The sequence below is a fragment of the Danio rerio genome, chromosome 2 (assembly GCF_049306965.1).
Source record: "Danio rerio strain Tuebingen ecotype United States chromosome 2, GRCz12tu, whole genome shotgun sequence".
Taxonomy (NCBI): domain Eukaryota; kingdom Metazoa; phylum Chordata; class Actinopteri; order Cypriniformes; family Danionidae; genus Danio; species Danio rerio.
The window spans coordinates 43,890,001-43,908,523 of NC_133177.1; the positions used below are offsets into that span (position 1 = coordinate 43,890,001).

An 18,523-nucleotide genomic window follows, 5' to 3' on the forward strand; every position below is an offset into this window, starting at 1 on the left:
GACACACACCCACACACCGGCTGACATGTGACAGCTTGTCAGATATTAAGAGTATATGGCAGTAAACTGAAGACACTCTCTCGCTCTCTCCATCTCTCAGGTCGAGCAGAAATGGAAGAAATATCTCACATACTCTCCTGAAACATGTTCATCTCCGATAATCCATTTGTTAAGTTGTGATGTACAGAATATAAAAAAGATCCACCAGTCGACAGGCCAAAAATCAGAATCAGCTTTTTTTTTTCTTTTTTTACTTGCGATTGGTAAACAGACTTGGGCCCTATCATACACCCGGCACAATGCAGCGCAAGGCGTGACGCAAATGTTATTTGCAAGTTTCAGCTCGACACAAGTGTCATTTTGACGTGTTGCAGCACGCTGTTTAAATAGCAAATGCATTTGTGCTCATAAGTGCGCCCATAGGCGTTCTGGTCTAAAAAAGGGAGGTGTGTTAAGGCACATTGCTGGCGCGTTGCTATTTGAGGAACTAAAATAGAGTGCACAATAGACCAGCTAAGAGCAGGTCTAAAGTCCAGCGCAGAGCGCGTTAGTTGCCGCCTTGCTTACACATTGCTTAAATACACGCAGGATGTACAGCAATATGCAAATATCTTTACAAATGAAAAAGAATTAAAGGATTAAAATATTACAAAAAATATTATTTTCCAGCCTACATAAATATAAAAACCACTGCCTCCATGCCTTCTTTATCTCAGGGGGCTTTTTCAGTTTATTCATGAAAATTTGCTTTTGTATAATGTTATTTTTCATCAGCAGTAATAATTATTATATGCATATTTTTATTTTTTATAAACTGCATTTGGAGGCGCTCAAGCGCAAAACTTTCAATAGGAACGCACACTGAAGAAGATGCCCAGAGGCAAGATGAACGTGGAGCTGCTTATTGCTCTTGTGAACAATAATAATTTCTTCATCGCTAGAGTTGGAGCTGCTGCTTGAACCATCCATGCTTGTTTGAGTCACCAGTAACTTTAACAACAAGCAAGTGAACTTCCTCTCCTCCTTTTCTTCTGTGTTATAAGCGGGTGTTAGAAGCTTAAAATTGTGCAGCCCCTTATTTAAAAATTAAAAAAAACTTTAATAAAACAATTACGACTTTATATTTTAACATGCTATTAACATTAACATCACCTAATAAATGCTTTTGTAATTGTCATCACATATATTTTAGTTAAATTAACCAATGCTAAATGGAACCTTAGAAAGTTGACAAACTAAGGTACAAATAGTTACAGAATTTGCAATGGCGTTGGCTAGATTTTTGCGAAAATTTTAATGTTTGATAATAAATAGCTTATTAAGTCTCTAAGCATTCGGCGCAATCACCACTGCAAATACAACATGAATATTCAAAAAAGCACTTTACATTTAAATCATAAATAATTTGTCACAGTAATTTAAAAAGTGCCCACAATATAAATATTCTACATGTTCATTAACACAATATATTTAATATCGGCATATGTCTAATCAGACTTTTTTTGTCTTTATAGCTGATCTCTGATTATCTACAGTGTGCTGCAATGTATGTTTTATATTGTAAAGCTGTGGCAAAAGAAAATCATTTAAAAATCGATTCAGTTTCTGAATTTTTCTAAATGCATATCTTTTTCTCTCTTGAATCTATTCCGAGCTCAGTTTTCACCAACAGATAACGCTGTGTGCATCACAAAAAGCCATACTCTGCTTATATTCAATTCCTTACAAATGTTAATTGAACCTAAAATTATCATTAATAATGTTAGGAAAGGTTTACACCAATCACAAGACAGTTCATAGTGAACTGTGTTCACATTAATCTCTTGACATAAAAGCCAACTATCAGGACTTGCTGAATGCAAGTGAGAATAGCGATCCAATTTAGAAATCTCAGAATCGAGGCAAAATCATTTTCGCATTTCATTTTTGGGTGAACTATCCCTTTAATAAAGGCCTGAGACTGAGCACTGATGAACCAACAGACATAATTTACTGACACCTACAACATAAAAAAATACCCTGCACTGAAAATTGCTTGGAATTAAATATTCTTCAAGAATCTGGGAATATATGTTAATAACTGTGAAAATCTATATCTTTAGAAAAAAAAAGTCAATATTTAGTCAATATACTTGTGTGTCTGTTGATTTTAGGATGTTACCATACATCATAATATCAAGACATTAAGGGTGTCACGATCCTCCAAATCCTCGATTCGATTACATTTTCGATTCTAAAGGCACGATTCGATTCGAATTTCGATTATGAATAATTAATTAATTAATGACCAATTAATTATTTGTAGCCTACCGTTTAAACAACCTGACCTGCATGGCAAGGCAAGATACACACATAATTACCACCTGTCAATCACTTTTTCTGCGGGACTCGTGAATAGGCAGTGATCTGTGTCGTTATAATGGCGTCGGTAAAAACGCACAACCAACAGGAACCAGCCAACCGTATCTGAGGTGTTCGCTAATATGACTAAGTACAAGTGAGTGAAAGATTGAAGCAGTCCTCTGACTGCCAGGACCTGCTGTCTCGAGCGCAAGGCTGTATGTGCTTCTGTGTCTGTGTGGTCACGTGATGTGCATTTTCAGAGGCAGAGAGGAAGGAGGGCTGCTCAGAAATGCTACACGCCACTGTGGATGTCAAATCGTTGTCGTTCTAAAATGCCATTTAAAAACAAAGACAGTGTAAACAGGGCCTGAGTGTGTACTTTTCACGAGGGCGGGCGGAGGATCGCGATGCTGGTGTTGTCTATCGGACGAACCGTACGTAATACGTACATAGCAGAGCTTGCAAAACTGTGTCTTTTTTTGTCGACAACACGAATGTCGTCAACATAACTAACTGGAAATCCAAAATGCTTAAACACCGGCTACTTCATTGAAAGAGGAGAGGGTTTAAGTTCTGTTGACGGATCTCCTGCTTCTGCAGTTTAACAAGCACTTCAACAAGCCTGTTTTTTTCCCGCTTGGCAAGCCAAGCTGACGTGACATGGGGGCGTGGCAGCATCGATGATTCTATTTTTTGATTCGATAATCGAAATTAAGCATAAATTTCGATCGATTTCGATTAAAAATTTAAATCGTGACACCCCTACAAGACATTTAAAAAAATAACGATAAGTATCCCTTTATGTAAACTATATGCTTCACAAAATTGAATTGGTTTTGTCCAGCTTGCTGTGCGTTTAAAGCATAATTTTCCCATAAAATGTAGTCCAAAATAGCCATTTAAGACCATTGTTTAGTACTATCACACATTAAAGCAAATATTTCACAAAATCATAGTGTCAGGTCAGTCTTCAAAACTTATAGTGCTTTACAAAATGTAGACTGTGTAAAAGCTGCTTTATAAGGAGTGAGTTAAGCTAGTTAAAAAAAACACTATCGTTATTTAATACAAAATGCAATCATTGTGGTGTTCACTACAAATCTCTGGGCTTGCTGGGTCCCAGACACCAATATTTGAATGATTTATAAAAGATGAACCATTGTCTACCATCTGAGATTGGCCATGAATAATAAACATTATGATCATAATTTTCAATAATATTAAATCACACTGTGATTCTATTAGTAGCATTTGCTATTTGGCATCTGATAAAGTGTTTGGACCTTGAAACTGTGACGTCAGATTAAAAGCGGATACCCTCAATCTGCACAGACAGAGAGCCCTTATATGTGACCTCACCCCGTCACCCGATTCAGCCCTCCATTACTTACTTTCACTTTAATGATCTTGCTCTTGAAGTTGTTAAGGACGACGATTAAATCATCAGCTTCGGCTGGAGAGTCTGTGCCATCGTGACTGCGAGAGGGGAATTAAAAAAAAGTCAAACGACCAATAAAGCCAAGAGACAGAAGGACATTAAGAGAGACAGGCGTCTGACAGGCTGTAATAGGGTACCTGTAGATTTTGTAGATATCATCCGACCTGCCTTTCCTCAGCCTGAGCATCCAGGCTCCTGGGTTTGCTTTCAGCTGGAAATAACCCTGTTAAAGACGGATCAGAGTAAGATGACCTTTAATAAGAGACTTAGTGATTATTTCATAGATGAATAATGATGATGACTTTTCACCAGGTTGGCCATGACGATGGTGTCCACTATGACAGGGTCGGAGGCAGTGCCCAGAGTAAACTGCAGACCACGGGGAGGCTGACCTGTGGTCACGTCAAAACAGTGACCCTCCAGTAATAAATACTCCAACTCATACTCGGCGGCCACGACACTGTCCACCTGCACAGAAAATATGAATTTTGTAGAATCATTTGTTTTTTTATTATACATTTTTAATAAATCACAAATATATCATTATTTACTTTCTGGCTTAACTCCTTTATTAATCTGGGGTTGCCACAGTGGAATGACCGGCAACTTATCCATCATATGTTTTACGCAGCGGATGCCCTTCCAGCCGCAACCCATTACAGGCAAACATCCATACACTCCGATTCACACACATGCACTGAAGTTTAACAACTAATCTTTAAAGGAGTATGTGATATGATCAACTACAGCGAATCCTTATCGCTAATCATTAGCTAGCCTATCAGATCATTGCAAAACTACTATAAACAAGGCCTAAACATCACCCTCTATCTCCGTTTTTGAGATAAAATGTCCATCTTTCCCTTCTCCAACTTCCTCAATTCTATGTTCCTTCCAAAGTCTAAAAACATGTACATAAGCGAATTATAATAACAGTCACAAGCACTTAAGGCCTAAATACTAAATCAATTAGAACCACCGTATTAACCAAAGTATAGGTAAAAAAAAAATAAAAATCTGGGGAACAATTATTTGATCTTGTATCCCTCATAATGCTCATTGACAAGGCGGGAACCTTGGGCTCATCTATCTCCGAGCTCAGGGTTCTCTCCCGGGACAGCATGCCAAACCTGCTATCATAGTCAAGCATTATATAAGTGTGAACTCTTGAAAGACAATTTAGCCTACCCAATTCACCTATAACACGTCTTTGAACTTGTGGGGGAAACCAGAGCACCCAGAGGAAACTCACGTGAACACGGGGAGAACATGCACACAGAAATGCCAACTGGCCTAGCCAAGGCTTGAACCAGCCTTCTTGCTGTGAGGTGATTGTGCTACGTATATATTGGTTAATTACAACACAACTTCAAGAATGATAAACTGATATAGAGTACACATACTGTATCCATTCAATACCGCTTTTTTCTTATTTTGGGCTTTGCAAGTTTTTTCAAATCCTTTTGAAACAAGATGTTCACCAAAGTTTATTTTATTTATTAAACATACTGAAAAAACTGTAATATTGTAAAATATTACAAATTATTATGAATTGGAGTATTAAACTCACTTTCTATTTGATTCATTCATTTTCTTGTCGGCTTAGTCCCTTTATTAATCTGGGGTCGCCACAGCGGAATGAACCGCCAACTTATCCAGCAAGTTTTTACGCAGCGGATGCCCTTCCAGCCGCAACCTATCTCTGGGAAACATCCACACACACACTCTACGGACAATTTAGCCAACCCAATTCACCTGTACCGCATGTCTTTGGACTGTGGCGGAAACCGGAGCACCCGGAGGAAACCCACGTGAAGGCAGGGAGAACATGTAAACTCCACACAGAAACGCCAACCGAGCCGAGTTTCGAACCAGCTACCCAGCGACCTTCTTGCTGTGAGGCGACAGCACTACCAACTGCGCCACTGCCTCGCCACACTTTCTATTTCAACATGTCCTAATATTCCATTGAATTGTATTTAATTGTATTTAAAACATGCCGATTTGATGCTTAACACCTCTTATTACTGAATATTATTATTATTATTATTACTGATACTAATGTTTTTGTGAAAATCGTAATACATTTTGCATTTTGTAAGGATTTTTTTGTCCGATAGAGTAGAAAATAAAAAAACAGCGTTATTTAAGAAATTTTAAGCTTTCAACTAATATATATATATATATATATATATATATATATATATATATATATATATATATATATATATATATATATATATATATATATAATTTTATTTTATTTTTTTCTTTATGATTCAAACAGTACGATAACTTTGGGAAAAAATAAATAAATCACAGTATTGTGATTTCTGCTCTAAAATACATTATTTTTAAATGTCTGGGTAAAAAACAAGAACTTTTTTCTGATTTAAACACTAAGGCTGCATCCGAAAATGCATACTTCCTTACTATATAGTACGGCAAAAACGGTATGCGAGCGGAGTAATATGTCTGAATTCATAGAAACTGAAAAACAGTATGCGAGAAGTACCTAGATGATCTGCTACTTTTGGTGAGATTCTAAAGTGCGCATCTGATGTACGCTAAGCTATCCCACGATGCATCGTGAAAGAAATTAATGAATAGGAGTGAATATTTCATCATCAATCAGTGTGGCACTGTGATATATAATAACAAAATGCGTTTGCGGTATTGGTATTTGTTTAGACCAGTTCTTTGGTGCTGTACCGTAATATGCAGTTTATGGGCGACCACAAAAAAATTTACGTTGGCTAGAATGACTGGGTGCTTTTGACTTAGCTCGTCTGACCACAGTAATGTCATCCCTCATCTGTAAAACTTTTCTATACAGACAGTGATAATCCAGAAGAGAATTCTTTAACAGATATCAGCTAAAGCTAAAAAAATCCCTGACATTTGAGTCGCTTTGCTGTTTTTTAAACCTTGCTAAAATGAGCTTTAGCTTTGTATCTGTCCAATGACAGTGCGCATTTCATTCACAGGCGAAAGTAGGTTTAGCTTGACTTGAGTTGAAAGATGATTGGTTGCTCCCACGTGTGGACTGTTCAATGTTTTTTTTTAACTAGATTTAATTTCAACTCAAGAAACTTATGTAGCAAAAGGAAAAGAGAAGCAAGGGGCAAATAGACAGTAAAATAACTTGCCTTTTTAAAAAGCTATTTAAATTATGCATTTTAATACATTTTAAATGATTTATAAATATATGTTTTTATTGTTTGATTAATCAGCGTTTTAAAACATGAATAAAATAAACATTAAAAAAATTGTTTATTTATACATTCAAAAGTTATTTTTAAATGCATTGATTAATTGCTTTATAAAATGACATTTTAAAACACAATTTAAATAAACATTTAAATATGTCTATTTATTTGTCCATTTTAATTGTGATTTATTTATACACATTTTAATTATTCAATTATTAAATTAATCATTTGATTCTTCATTTTATTTCTAACTGGCACGCCTGGTCCTACATAAGTTTAGACTGGAAGGGTGTAAAATCATAACCATAAATGGTCCAACAGGTTGAAGGGTGACAAAACAAAGATTTTAATATCTTACTCTTCCTATATATATATATATATATATATATATATATATATATATATATATATATATATATATATATATATATATATATATATATATATATATATATATATATATAAAAACTAAAAACACCATTAAAATATGTTCAGAAGACTTTGACCTTTCCAACAATTTATAGGTTGCCATGATTAATTCATATTTAAATGCAATATAGAAGTTAACTTAAATGTCCTGCTATCAGGATAGTGACATTTAAGAGGTTAAAACACATTTAAAAAAATGGCAAAAAATGAAAATAAATAAATAAAATAACATTTTTATACACAAGGCTTATTTCCTTAAAATCACTAGAAGAAAGCACTTCGTCTTATTATAGTCTATGAGAGTAAGGAGAACTCTTACCTCTTCAAGGTATATGTTATCCAGATCGTAACGTGTGTGGACAGACTCAACCATCCAGCTTTCTGGGGTGTTCAGGTTCAGAGTGAACAAAGGCGACTGAGGCATATCTAAGAACTTAGCCATCGGACCAGGAGCAAAGCTACTATCGGTCAGAAACACAATCTCTGGCTCCAAAACATATCGATAAAAACTAAAGAGAAAAAAAAAAATCATGGTTTTATTGGAAACATAGAACATAATAATGTTAAAGCAAAACAGTAAAAGCAAGTTGACATTGTGCTTTAGAGTGAATTATTATGTCTTTTTAAAATAAACATAGGTATTATGTTGTCTAAAAATAAACATAAACAAGAAAAACATGGCTACTTTATTATTATCTCATGCAACACTCACCCTAAATTATCTTTTTTTAAATTTTAAATTGGCATTATGTCATCAATAGTTAACAGAATTTAAAATGAATTTTTTCTCTAAACCATAACTAAAATTCTTATGATCCAGAGAAACTTCCGAGTGGTCTATTTATTTATTTTTTTTGTAACTGTATGATGGAGCATGTGCTGTCACAGAGTTTCTCTCTTCTAACCTTTTCAGCGGGAGGTCAGAGAGCTTGGACTGGCAGTTCATGAACACTCGCAGGTTGACGTTCACCAGCTGCTTCAATACCTGAGTGGGCACAAACAGGAAGTGACACGAGTCAAGGTACAACCACCCAAATGAACCTGCTCTCACCGACAGCTGCTCTCAGAGACAGAGCCAACCAATGCAGACTGACTGACTGTACCTGTGAAATGTCAGATAGGGACCAGATGTCCTATGTTGTATATAACACACACACATATAGAACAAGCAAGACAAGATCATGAAGCAACATCATTTGGTCAACATTCCTATGGAATAATAATAATAGCTTGACATGGCTAGGAGGTCAAAATTTGGCTGGTTAGCATGGACCTGTACAACTCTGTACAGCTGGTAGCATCTGTAAATCAACAGATGGTTACACATGTAAATGTACAAAATGTAAGTTCATCTTACTCGAAACATTTTGTTAAAAAATGTAATTAGCTTTCTCAAATGTTTTAATTTATAAGGGCTTAATCATCATAAATACATAAATATAATTTAACTGAAATACAGTGAGATTTTAAAATAAGGTTACATTTGTTAATGTATTTATTAACATGAACAAAGAATGAACAATGCATTAGTCGGTCACACTTTACAATAAGGTTCATTAGTTAATGTTAATTAATGCATTTACTAACATGAACAAATAATGAACTATACATCTATTACTGTGTTTGTTCATGTTAGTTAACGTTAGTTGATGAAAATACAGTAGTTCATTGTTAGTTCATGTTAACTCATGGTGCATTTACTAATGTTAACAAGCATGGACTTGGATGTTAATAATGCATTAGTAAATGTTCAATTATCATTAATAAATGCTGTACAAGTGTTGTTCATGATTAGTTCATGTTAGTAAATGCATTACCTAATGAACCTTATTGTAAAGTGTTACCCATTAGTCTTTATTAATCTTCCTTAACACTAGGTAATAAAAAATATAGTTGTTCATTGTTAGTTCTTAACTCTCATTTAAGGGATAGTTCATTCAAAAACAAAAAATTCTATGATCATTTACTAACCTTTGACTTTTGACCCTTTGACACTTGTTCTGTTAAGAAGATGTTCTAAAGAATGTTGGAAACCTGTAACCACTGACATTCATAGTAGGACAAACAAATATTATGGACGTCAGATTACAGGTTTACAGGTTGGTTACAGGTTTCCCACATTCAACAAAATATTAATTGCATCCCTACTTTAGATGTCAATGGCTAATGGGCTTCGAACAACTTTTTAAATAACTTCATTGGTTTGCCTACAGTAAATGGCAATGGCTACTGGGTTTCTGACATGTTTCAAGATAATAACCTCTTAACAGAAAAAAAAAGTTTAGAACCCCTTAAGGATAAGTACATTTTCATTTTTGGGTGAACTATCTCTTTAACAAGAGTACCACCAACCAAGATGTACCAACAGACATACTGTACTGGCAGCTCACTGGTATGACTGAACACCCACACACACACACACAAAATATCCTCTGAATTGATAGTTCACACAAAAACAAAAGTCCTATGATCATTTACCAACCCTTGACTTGTTGTTTGACACTTGTTCTGTAAAGATGATGTTTGGAAGAATGTTGGAATTCTGTAACCACTGACATTCATAGTAGGAAAAACAAATATTATGGACGTCAATGATTACAGGTTTCCACACTGATCAAAATATCATCTTTTGTGTTCAACAGAAGAAAGAAATATCCCTTTAATAAGTACAATTTAGAATTTTAATAATGCACTGATGAATTATGCGATGAACTATAATTAATGTTGTAAAAGTATTGTTCATTATTAATGATAGGTAATACATTAACTAATAGGGGTGTCAAAATTAATTCTTTATTCGATGCAGATGCAAAAAAATCAGTATCATTTCAGTAATAATCATAATTGGTTATCATATACTGACATCATTTATCACATATGTGTTATATGGTGGTAGCTTACTATGGTGGGAGGAGACCACAAGTAATAAAAACAGTCAAACTACTTTAAAAGCAGATAACTGTGCACAATTCACTGCATGTGAATTTGCTGGACAGCCTTTCACTGACAGAAAAGTAGATCAGAACTCAGCTAGGAAAAAATTAAAGCTGTAAACTCTCTCTCTCACACACTCTGTGGCCCCTCTGACCTGCTGGTGTGTTCATGACATAAGGTGTTATCTCCTCTCTCGGCTGTTACAACAACAACAATACTTGTAGATCCAGACACGAGCATGTCTGCAAAGAGCACTTCTCCACCACATCGCAGTCTGTAATGGATCAGCTGATCGCCGCAGAGTGACCAATCATAGGCGTTTGAGATCTTGCTAAACAATGCTCTAAAAGCAAGCGGTATAATATTTAGATTTGTTTATTTGCTATAAATTCTCATGTTGTTCTGCTTATGTACTTTAGTTTTGTTTGATACATTCAAAAAGATTGTTTTTATAGATCAGAGAGTTTTTATAAATTATACATTTTAATACAAGAATTATTGAGTTGCTAAGTAAAATATAAAATTGTGTATGGAAAAGCATCGTCAATGCACTGTGATGCACCTAGATATCAGATTAAACCGAATTGATGCCATGATAATTGTAACTGAACCATGAGACCAGTATAGGTTCAAAAATATGAGCCAAAATGGCTTTTCAGGGTGGACGCAGAAAACTCTGTGCTATGAAAGCCATTAATTTTATTGCACCATGCAAAGGTTGGTTTGTTGCTGCACTGACCAAAGCACAAGAGCAGCAGATCATGTGCAATATGGTTAAAGCTAAATTTAGCTAAACATTGTGCTATGTGGATATTCTGCTCATGAATCATTATACTTACCAAAGCACGAACTACACATGCTCACTGGAAAACCAAAGTGCACTCGTGTGCTGAGAGGACAATGTAGTGTGCTTGTTCAAGCAGCTTGCAATAGTGCAGCGATGCTCAACCCTGTTCCTGGAGATCGACCTTCCTGCAAAGTTCAGCTCCAACCCTGATCAAACACACCTGAACCAATTAATTAGGACCTGAACAGCACTTGATAATTACAGGCAGGTGTATTTGATATAGGTTGCAACTGAAATCTGCAGGGAGGTCAATCTCCAGGAACAGGGTTGGTCACACCTGCAATACGACTTCTGTGCCATCTTGGCAAAACCGGTAAACGGACACCTCTTCACTCGTTCATGGTCAATAAAATGTGGTTGTTGTATTGGCTTGTTTTTATAATATTGTTTTATAATCCAAGTTAATGAGTTCAATTTAAACAGTCTTACAAAATTATTTAGTGCAATAACAAAAAAAAATAATAATAATTAAAGCATTTTTGGTTTCACTTTATGGGCCAGAACTTTCTTTTCAGTGAATTCCTACTAATAAAGTACAATTAACTGGACTGACACAGTTTCAATTTCAATTTACTACAACTTCTATGTTTAGCTGCTTTGACACAGTCTACATTGTAAAAGTGATTTAGAAATAAAGTTGAATTGAATTGAAATAACTTATTAAATATCTGAGTGAAAAATCAAATTTCATTTAATTAATTTTACTGTTTAGTCACATCATGAAGTGAAGCCGTGCTGAAGCTCTCACCAGGAGTAGAGGTGCTAGTTTCTGAGCATCTCTGGTCACTGGATCTAAAACAGCTACAACATCGAAGTACACTTCCTCTTCCTTTGGTCTGATTTTCACAGCGCTGTGAAGTCGAATGGAGGGGAAAAGGTTAGTTAATGAATTTTGAGCATTTAGCAATTTCCTTGCGTGAAAATAAGTGACGTACCTGTATCTGTCTTCAGCAAAAGTGTGCTCGATCCTTGCTTCCCCTTTCGGCTGTGAAGACAGCAGGGCATCCACCTTCATCACCAGATCACTAGCTCTGAATCACAAATAAAACAAAATGATTGAGGCTAAGGCTCAAAATAAAATACAATAAATTTACTCTATGGAAGTAGAGGAAAGCAAATGTTTCAAACAAGCTTAATTTTACATGCTGTAACTTTCAGAAATGCCAGAACACAATATAATTAGACTTATTACAGTAATTTTTATTATCCAAGTGTGTTATTTTGTATTTGGTTGTATTCTTATTTTGTTTTGTATACTTGTAGTGCTTTGAGTTTATAAAAAGCCCATTTTAAATGTATTATTATTATAAAAATGTAGCTTTTTGTTTAACTTGAATATTTTCTCAGATTTTATCAACATGATTTACTTAACAATTTTAATGCACTTTGTTTACATAATTTTAGGGGAGAAAATACGGCATTGAAGAACAAAAGGCAAGGAAAGAATAGCTACTCGTGTTAGTGTTTGAGAACCAGTGATTACAAAAATAGAATAAAATTATTATTAGTTTATATTTGATTTTGTTTTCCCTGGGCGGCACGATGGCACAGTGGTTAGCACTGTCACCTCACAGCAAAAAGGTTGCTGGTTCGAGTGCCGGCTGGGTCAGTTAACATTTCTGTGTGGAGTTTGCATGTTCTCCCCGTGTTGTCGTGGGTTTCCTCTAGGTGCTCCAGTTTCCTCCACAGTCCAAAGACATGCACTATAAGTGAATTGAATAAACTAACTTGGCCGTAGTGTATAAGTATGTATGAATGTGAGAGTTTATGGGTGTTTCCCAGTAATGGGTTGCGGCTGGAAAGGCTTCCGCTGCATAAAACAGTACAGTTCATTCCGCCGTGGCGTCCCCTAACAAATAAGCGAATACGCCAAAGGAAAATGAATGAATTGATGTTTTTTCCACTTTGTCATACATTTAATTGTTGCAGTTTACATTCATTGATTCAACTGTAATATGCAAGAAACATGCAGACTCAGTGCTTTAAAAAATCCTGCAAAGCTTTAAAAAGTCCAGCAAAGCACAGACTTTCAAAAATTGTTCATCAATCTCAAAAGATCTTGGGCACACATCTTAATAGTATTGGACAAGTCTATGAGGTGAGTCATAAAAAGGATATGTCCATTTAAGCAGATAAGAACCAACCACTTTTTTTTTCAAAGTTTTGCCTCCTGCAATCAGGCAGAAGGTATACTTATTCTAGACAGGGGCAAGGTCCAACAGATAGTATACTCATTTGTTCCAGCTGCAGTTGGGTTACTAAAACTTAAGTTTTTTTTTATTTAATTTTTTTATTTCTCTTCATGATAGTATTTTTTACTGTTATTTAATGTTGTTGAGTGTGACTTGTTGCCGTCAACTATCAGCTATTACTGTAAATCTAATTGCCCTTTGGGGACAATAAAGACATTCTAATCTAATCTAATCTAGCATTATTTTACATTATGTACAAAAAAGCGATATGCCAATAATTATTTTTATGAATAAATTAAAATAAAATTTAAAAAAGCAATACATCTAAACGGAGTAGTAAATCTAAAGTTATAAAAGTGACATTAATAAAACAGTGATTAATTACTTCATTTTAAAAAGTATTGTTACTTTGATTAAATATTAACATTTAATACATGTTGATTTTGCCTCTCCACCAGCTTCAAATGTTATCACTCGATTTAGGTGTAATAGGTACTGTAATAGTAATAGGTAATAGGTACTAATAGGTACTGGTAGGCTCAGAAGGCTGTTATTATCCATCCACATGGTTAATTAGCCCTACAAATAGAGAAGACACCAGATCCAGATCTGTTTTTATATTACTGTGACGGTTGGGTTTAGGGTTGGGGTAGGGGTAGACGTTACAATACAATTAATGGGACATTTAATAAATAATATAAATGATTCTCGTTAACTTCTGGCTGCTGCCATATCTGATTTATAGCTGATTAACCACTAGTAGGCGCAGAAGGCCCCTACTGGCCTATATCTATCAGCTGATAATGCCCATTCAATCGAGTAATAACATTCGAATCGGCTGGCCCTTTAAAGCATGGTAAAGCAAAAAAAGGAAAATTGAAGTGTCTTTTTGTGTTGCATCCTCTAACTTGTCACATTTACTCCCATATTTGCAAAGAGGAGATAAGAAACTGGTCTTAAACCTGTGCAGTGCAGATATGCACAACAAATAACCAAAACCAAGAAGGAAGACTTGGGGAAAAGTTTTAAACATTCAAGAAAAAGATTCAAACACTGATAAAGCAAACAACTGCCTCATCTATTATAGCCAACACTACAATGACCAGCCCTCTAAAAGTTTACTGAGAGGATAAATGAACATGGTGTCACTGTCTCAGTCTGCTCTTCCAGCAAATACACATTAAACATCTCCTTCAAAGTAGACCGACACACTTCATTAAAAGGAAGTAATTGCTGGTGAAACGACATGTGATGGAAATGTATAGCCGTAATCCTTTCACAGCTTTGACAGGAGGGCATTCTGTGCTGAATGAGCTCTGCTATTAGCTATACAGCACAAACAGGGCTTAAAATGAATACTCCCCAAGTGCTAAATGAAAGTAAAAGTGTCACTGATGACTATCTGAAACATTTGTATTTGTATAATTCCAGTTAATAAGTATTTAGTTATTCTTGGGTTAAACTTTTAAATTGTAATAATGCGATAGCGTTTACCACGATATTGGTTCACAACTGTTTTGTAATTATATAAGTACAGAATCTAATGTGAAGTACCGTAATGTTTTGATGCAAATCGGCTCATGATTTCATGATTTCTAGCAGTGGCTTAGTAAACAATCAATTCTTGATTCATTCCATGAGTAACTATGTAGATGGCTTTTGAATTTTAGGACTAAATGAGGATGATCTTATTTTGAGGTCCATTGAAAACTGAAAACATACCTGTCCTCTACCATGCCCATCTGTTGGATTTTGCCCTTTATCCGCTCCCCTGATGTCTTCAGAATAATGCTCTCCAAAAGCAGGAAATCATCCTGGTTAAAGACCTCCCTTTCCTCCAGTGGGCCAATGATCTGAGAGATAAAACAAGATACAGAATCAACTTAAAAGATACAGCTTTCACTCTTTCTTTCCAGCTTTTTCCATCTGTGATGACTTATTGGTAGGATTTTATTGGACAGAATCTGCAGACATTTTTTGCTATTTCTGCGAAGAATTTTGCAAAATCAATGCGGAACAATTTTGGGAGTATCACAACAAAAGCTCAATATATGAAATAAAAAAATAAAAAAACTTTTTAACTTTAGTCTCTCATATGATATATTTACTAAGACAAAACATTTTACTTTACAAACTGTATTGTAAAAAAAAAAAAATCAAATGAACAATTTTTATATTAGTCAATAATGTTAAAATTAAAATAATTTAAAAACTGAATAAATATAAATTTACACACATTTAGACAAGTTAATAAACGGACTCATTGATGGGCTAAAAATCTGTTAATTTCTGTGAGTCCAGATTCCATGTGGGCCTACTTATGGGTTTCAAAATTATGCGTTTTAAATTTTGTTTTTTTTTTTCTTACTTTGGAGAACTTCTACTCAAAAGAATTTAACTAATGAACCTCAAACAATAGGGTTGTGATCTTACACCTTGCCCAAATTCAAATTTAGGCTCTTTTCAAGCACATTTTAAGACTTTAAGTTTACAAAGGGGCAAATCACAGATTTATTTGCATAAGTCTTCATACAATATATGTTATTTTTTATGGTTTTCAATAAGAAAAGAAATAATAAGGAATAATAATAAGAAGAAGAATGATATTTTTTAATGGTTTACTTCAAGCCTAACATTGAATTACTGTCATTTACTCTTCTAAATATAATTTACTTAAATGTGTCATCTTTATTCTAAAATTCATATGTATATTTATTTTAATTTTGTGCATTATTCACTCAAAGCTGTAAAGCATTTTGACTCCTACTGCTTAATCGAATGATGCAGAAAACGACATGCAGATCAGAATCCACAGATTTCCTTTTATGCAAAAGCAAACAGATACATTCTAAATTAAAGATTTCATTTAAATAGTTTATTGTATATTTTGATAAACTATTATGACCAACACAGTTGAGTTTTCTAGCAGTTTTAATAACTATATACATTTTTTTTTAAAACCTTAAAAACACAACGTTAAAATTCAAGCATTAACTAGGATGTACAAACCTGTACAAGTAATCCATATATATACAGCGGGGAAAATAAGTACTAAACTTTTTTATTTTTTATTTTTGAGAATAAGATTTCTAAAAGAAGCTGTTGACATGGAATTGAACCAGATTTTGGTAAAAAAACAAACAACATAAACATGAAAAAAAAATCTCTTGGAGATATGGGGATATGAAGTCACATCAATTGCTCAGGTGTGATTTGACTTCAACAAAGTGTAAACACCTTGATGGTTCTATCAAAATCTATCAAATCGGATCTTTAGTTTGTATTTTCTATTGGATTCAAGTCAGGTGATTGTCTAGGCCATTCTACAGCTTGATTTTCTTTCTCTGAAAGCATTTGAGAGTTTGGCTGTGTTTTGGATCATTGTCTGGCTGAAAATAAATTCATCTTCATCATCTGATAATGTAGATGTTGGACCAAAGTAGCTAATATTCATTTACAGTGACGAAGGGCAGAGGGTTGGTGAAAAATTACTGAGAGGTTTCAGCTACTGACTGGACTTTCACTGCCTTTCTACACCCTTACTTTCTTCATGCATTCAATACTTTTCCCCTGCACATTTCATTTTATTATGCATAACTTAATCTGTAAACTAATTCGATTTGTTTTCTTTGCATTTATGGATCTACTTGGTTGTTACCAACATCCAGGGAAAATTTCAAGTCAACGGCACCTTTAGAAATATGTTTTAAGAGAAAAATGCTGCTGTTCAATACTTATTTTCCCTGCTGTAGAAGTTTATTGTTTACGTTTTTCTGACATGAAAATAATGTTACATGTTTAATAATATTCAACATGTCCTGATGGTCTGATGAAAGTAATTTGTTCATTCTAATAAGTTGCTTTTTAATATTCGACAGATGAACATAGAGGAGAATAATGACACACTGTACTCAGTTTTCAAAGCACTTCATAAAATTTTAACAGTTTACTGAAAGTTACTCATATAATTTAAGCAAAGCATCAAAGGGCGTAGGAAAAAAAAAAAAAGTGGATTCATTCAGGCAAATTGTTTTACTTACCCTTCCATTGCTGATCACAGCTCTCTGGCCCTTCTGCAGTTTGAGGACATCTCTACAGTACGCAGAATGAGCCAGCAGGAAGTTCACATTAGGAGACTCATACGCACTCTTAAAGAGAGGAACATCCATGCCCTGTAGTGTCGAAAATGCAGAAGCTCTGGTTAAATTGTTTCTATATTAAATCCTGCACTTTTAAAAGTGACATTCGCAGCAGCAACAGTGAAACAACCCAGAGCAAATAATCCATCACGACTGTAAGTGAATTATAGGAGAGCTTATTTTACCCCGACAGCAAACTCCGCAATGTCACTGCCTCCGTAAAGAGCCTGCGCCGTCTCCTCTTTAGCCATTTTGGTGATGAAATTTTTGGCGTTGTTGGAGGTTTGCGTCTGCATGGCTGCCCATATGGCTCGAGCGATCAGACTGTTCTCATTAGAGGGGTTCTCACTGGGGTTATTGATCAGTCCTAATCGCACATTATTACTGGTTTTCTAAAGGAAAAATAAAAAGGACATTAAGTTGAGATCAGTTCAGACCTGCTTTTCCAATCTGTCAGATACAATTAAAGGCTGGATGTGTAATAAAAAAAAGATTTTAAACACCCATTGTGGCTATTGTCAACTAAAACAATAACAATTTTGTATTGTTCAAACTGATTTATTATTCTAATTATTTTAAAATAAATGATGAAGATTATTACCTTTTTTTAAATAACTGACTATTAAAACTGAAATAATCTAAATAAAACCAATAAAAGTTAAAATGTTTATAATCATATACAGTTGAAGTCAGAATTATTAGCCCCCCCTTGAGTTTTTATAGAAGTGTCTTGAAAAGTATCTAGTAAAATATTATTTACTGTTATCATGGCAAAGATAAAATAAATCAGTTATTAAAGATGAGTTATTAAAACTATTATGTTTAGAAATGTGTTGAAAAAATCTTCTCTCCGTTATACACAAATTGGTAAAAAATAAACAGGGGAGCTAATAATTCAAGGGGGGTAGACTTCATCTGTACATACTGTATAATCATATTTTAATTAAATAAAAATCATAAAAATATTCATCTCTAAATCATATACAATT

General features: G+C 34.5%; 1 protein-coding gene across 7 annotated transcripts in view; it reads right to left on the reverse strand.

Annotated features, from left to right (window-relative positions):
• Nucleotides 1-18,523, reverse strand: part of uggt1 (UDP-glucose glycoprotein glucosyltransferase 1) — a 55,836-nt gene that overhangs the window by 14,930 nt on the left and 22,383 nt on the right. For 6 of the 7 annotated variants that reach the window (XM_021480334.3, XM_073917290.1, XM_073917283.1 and 3 more), the window contains 10 exon segments: nucleotides 17,720-17,926; nucleotides 17,436-17,567; nucleotides 15,118-15,248; nucleotides 12,139-12,234; nucleotides 11,952-12,054; nucleotides 8,328-8,407; nucleotides 7,742-7,931; nucleotides 4,091-4,249; nucleotides 3,919-4,004; nucleotides 3,735-3,819 (listed from right to left, as the gene is read on the reverse strand). In XM_021480334.3, the coding sequence (XP_021336009.3) occupies nucleotides 3,735-3,819; nucleotides 3,919-4,004; nucleotides 4,091-4,249; nucleotides 7,742-7,931; nucleotides 8,328-8,407; nucleotides 11,952-12,054; nucleotides 12,139-12,234; nucleotides 15,118-15,248; nucleotides 17,436-17,567; nucleotides 17,720-17,926 (1,269 nt within the window). 7 annotated transcript variants of the gene reach the window in all.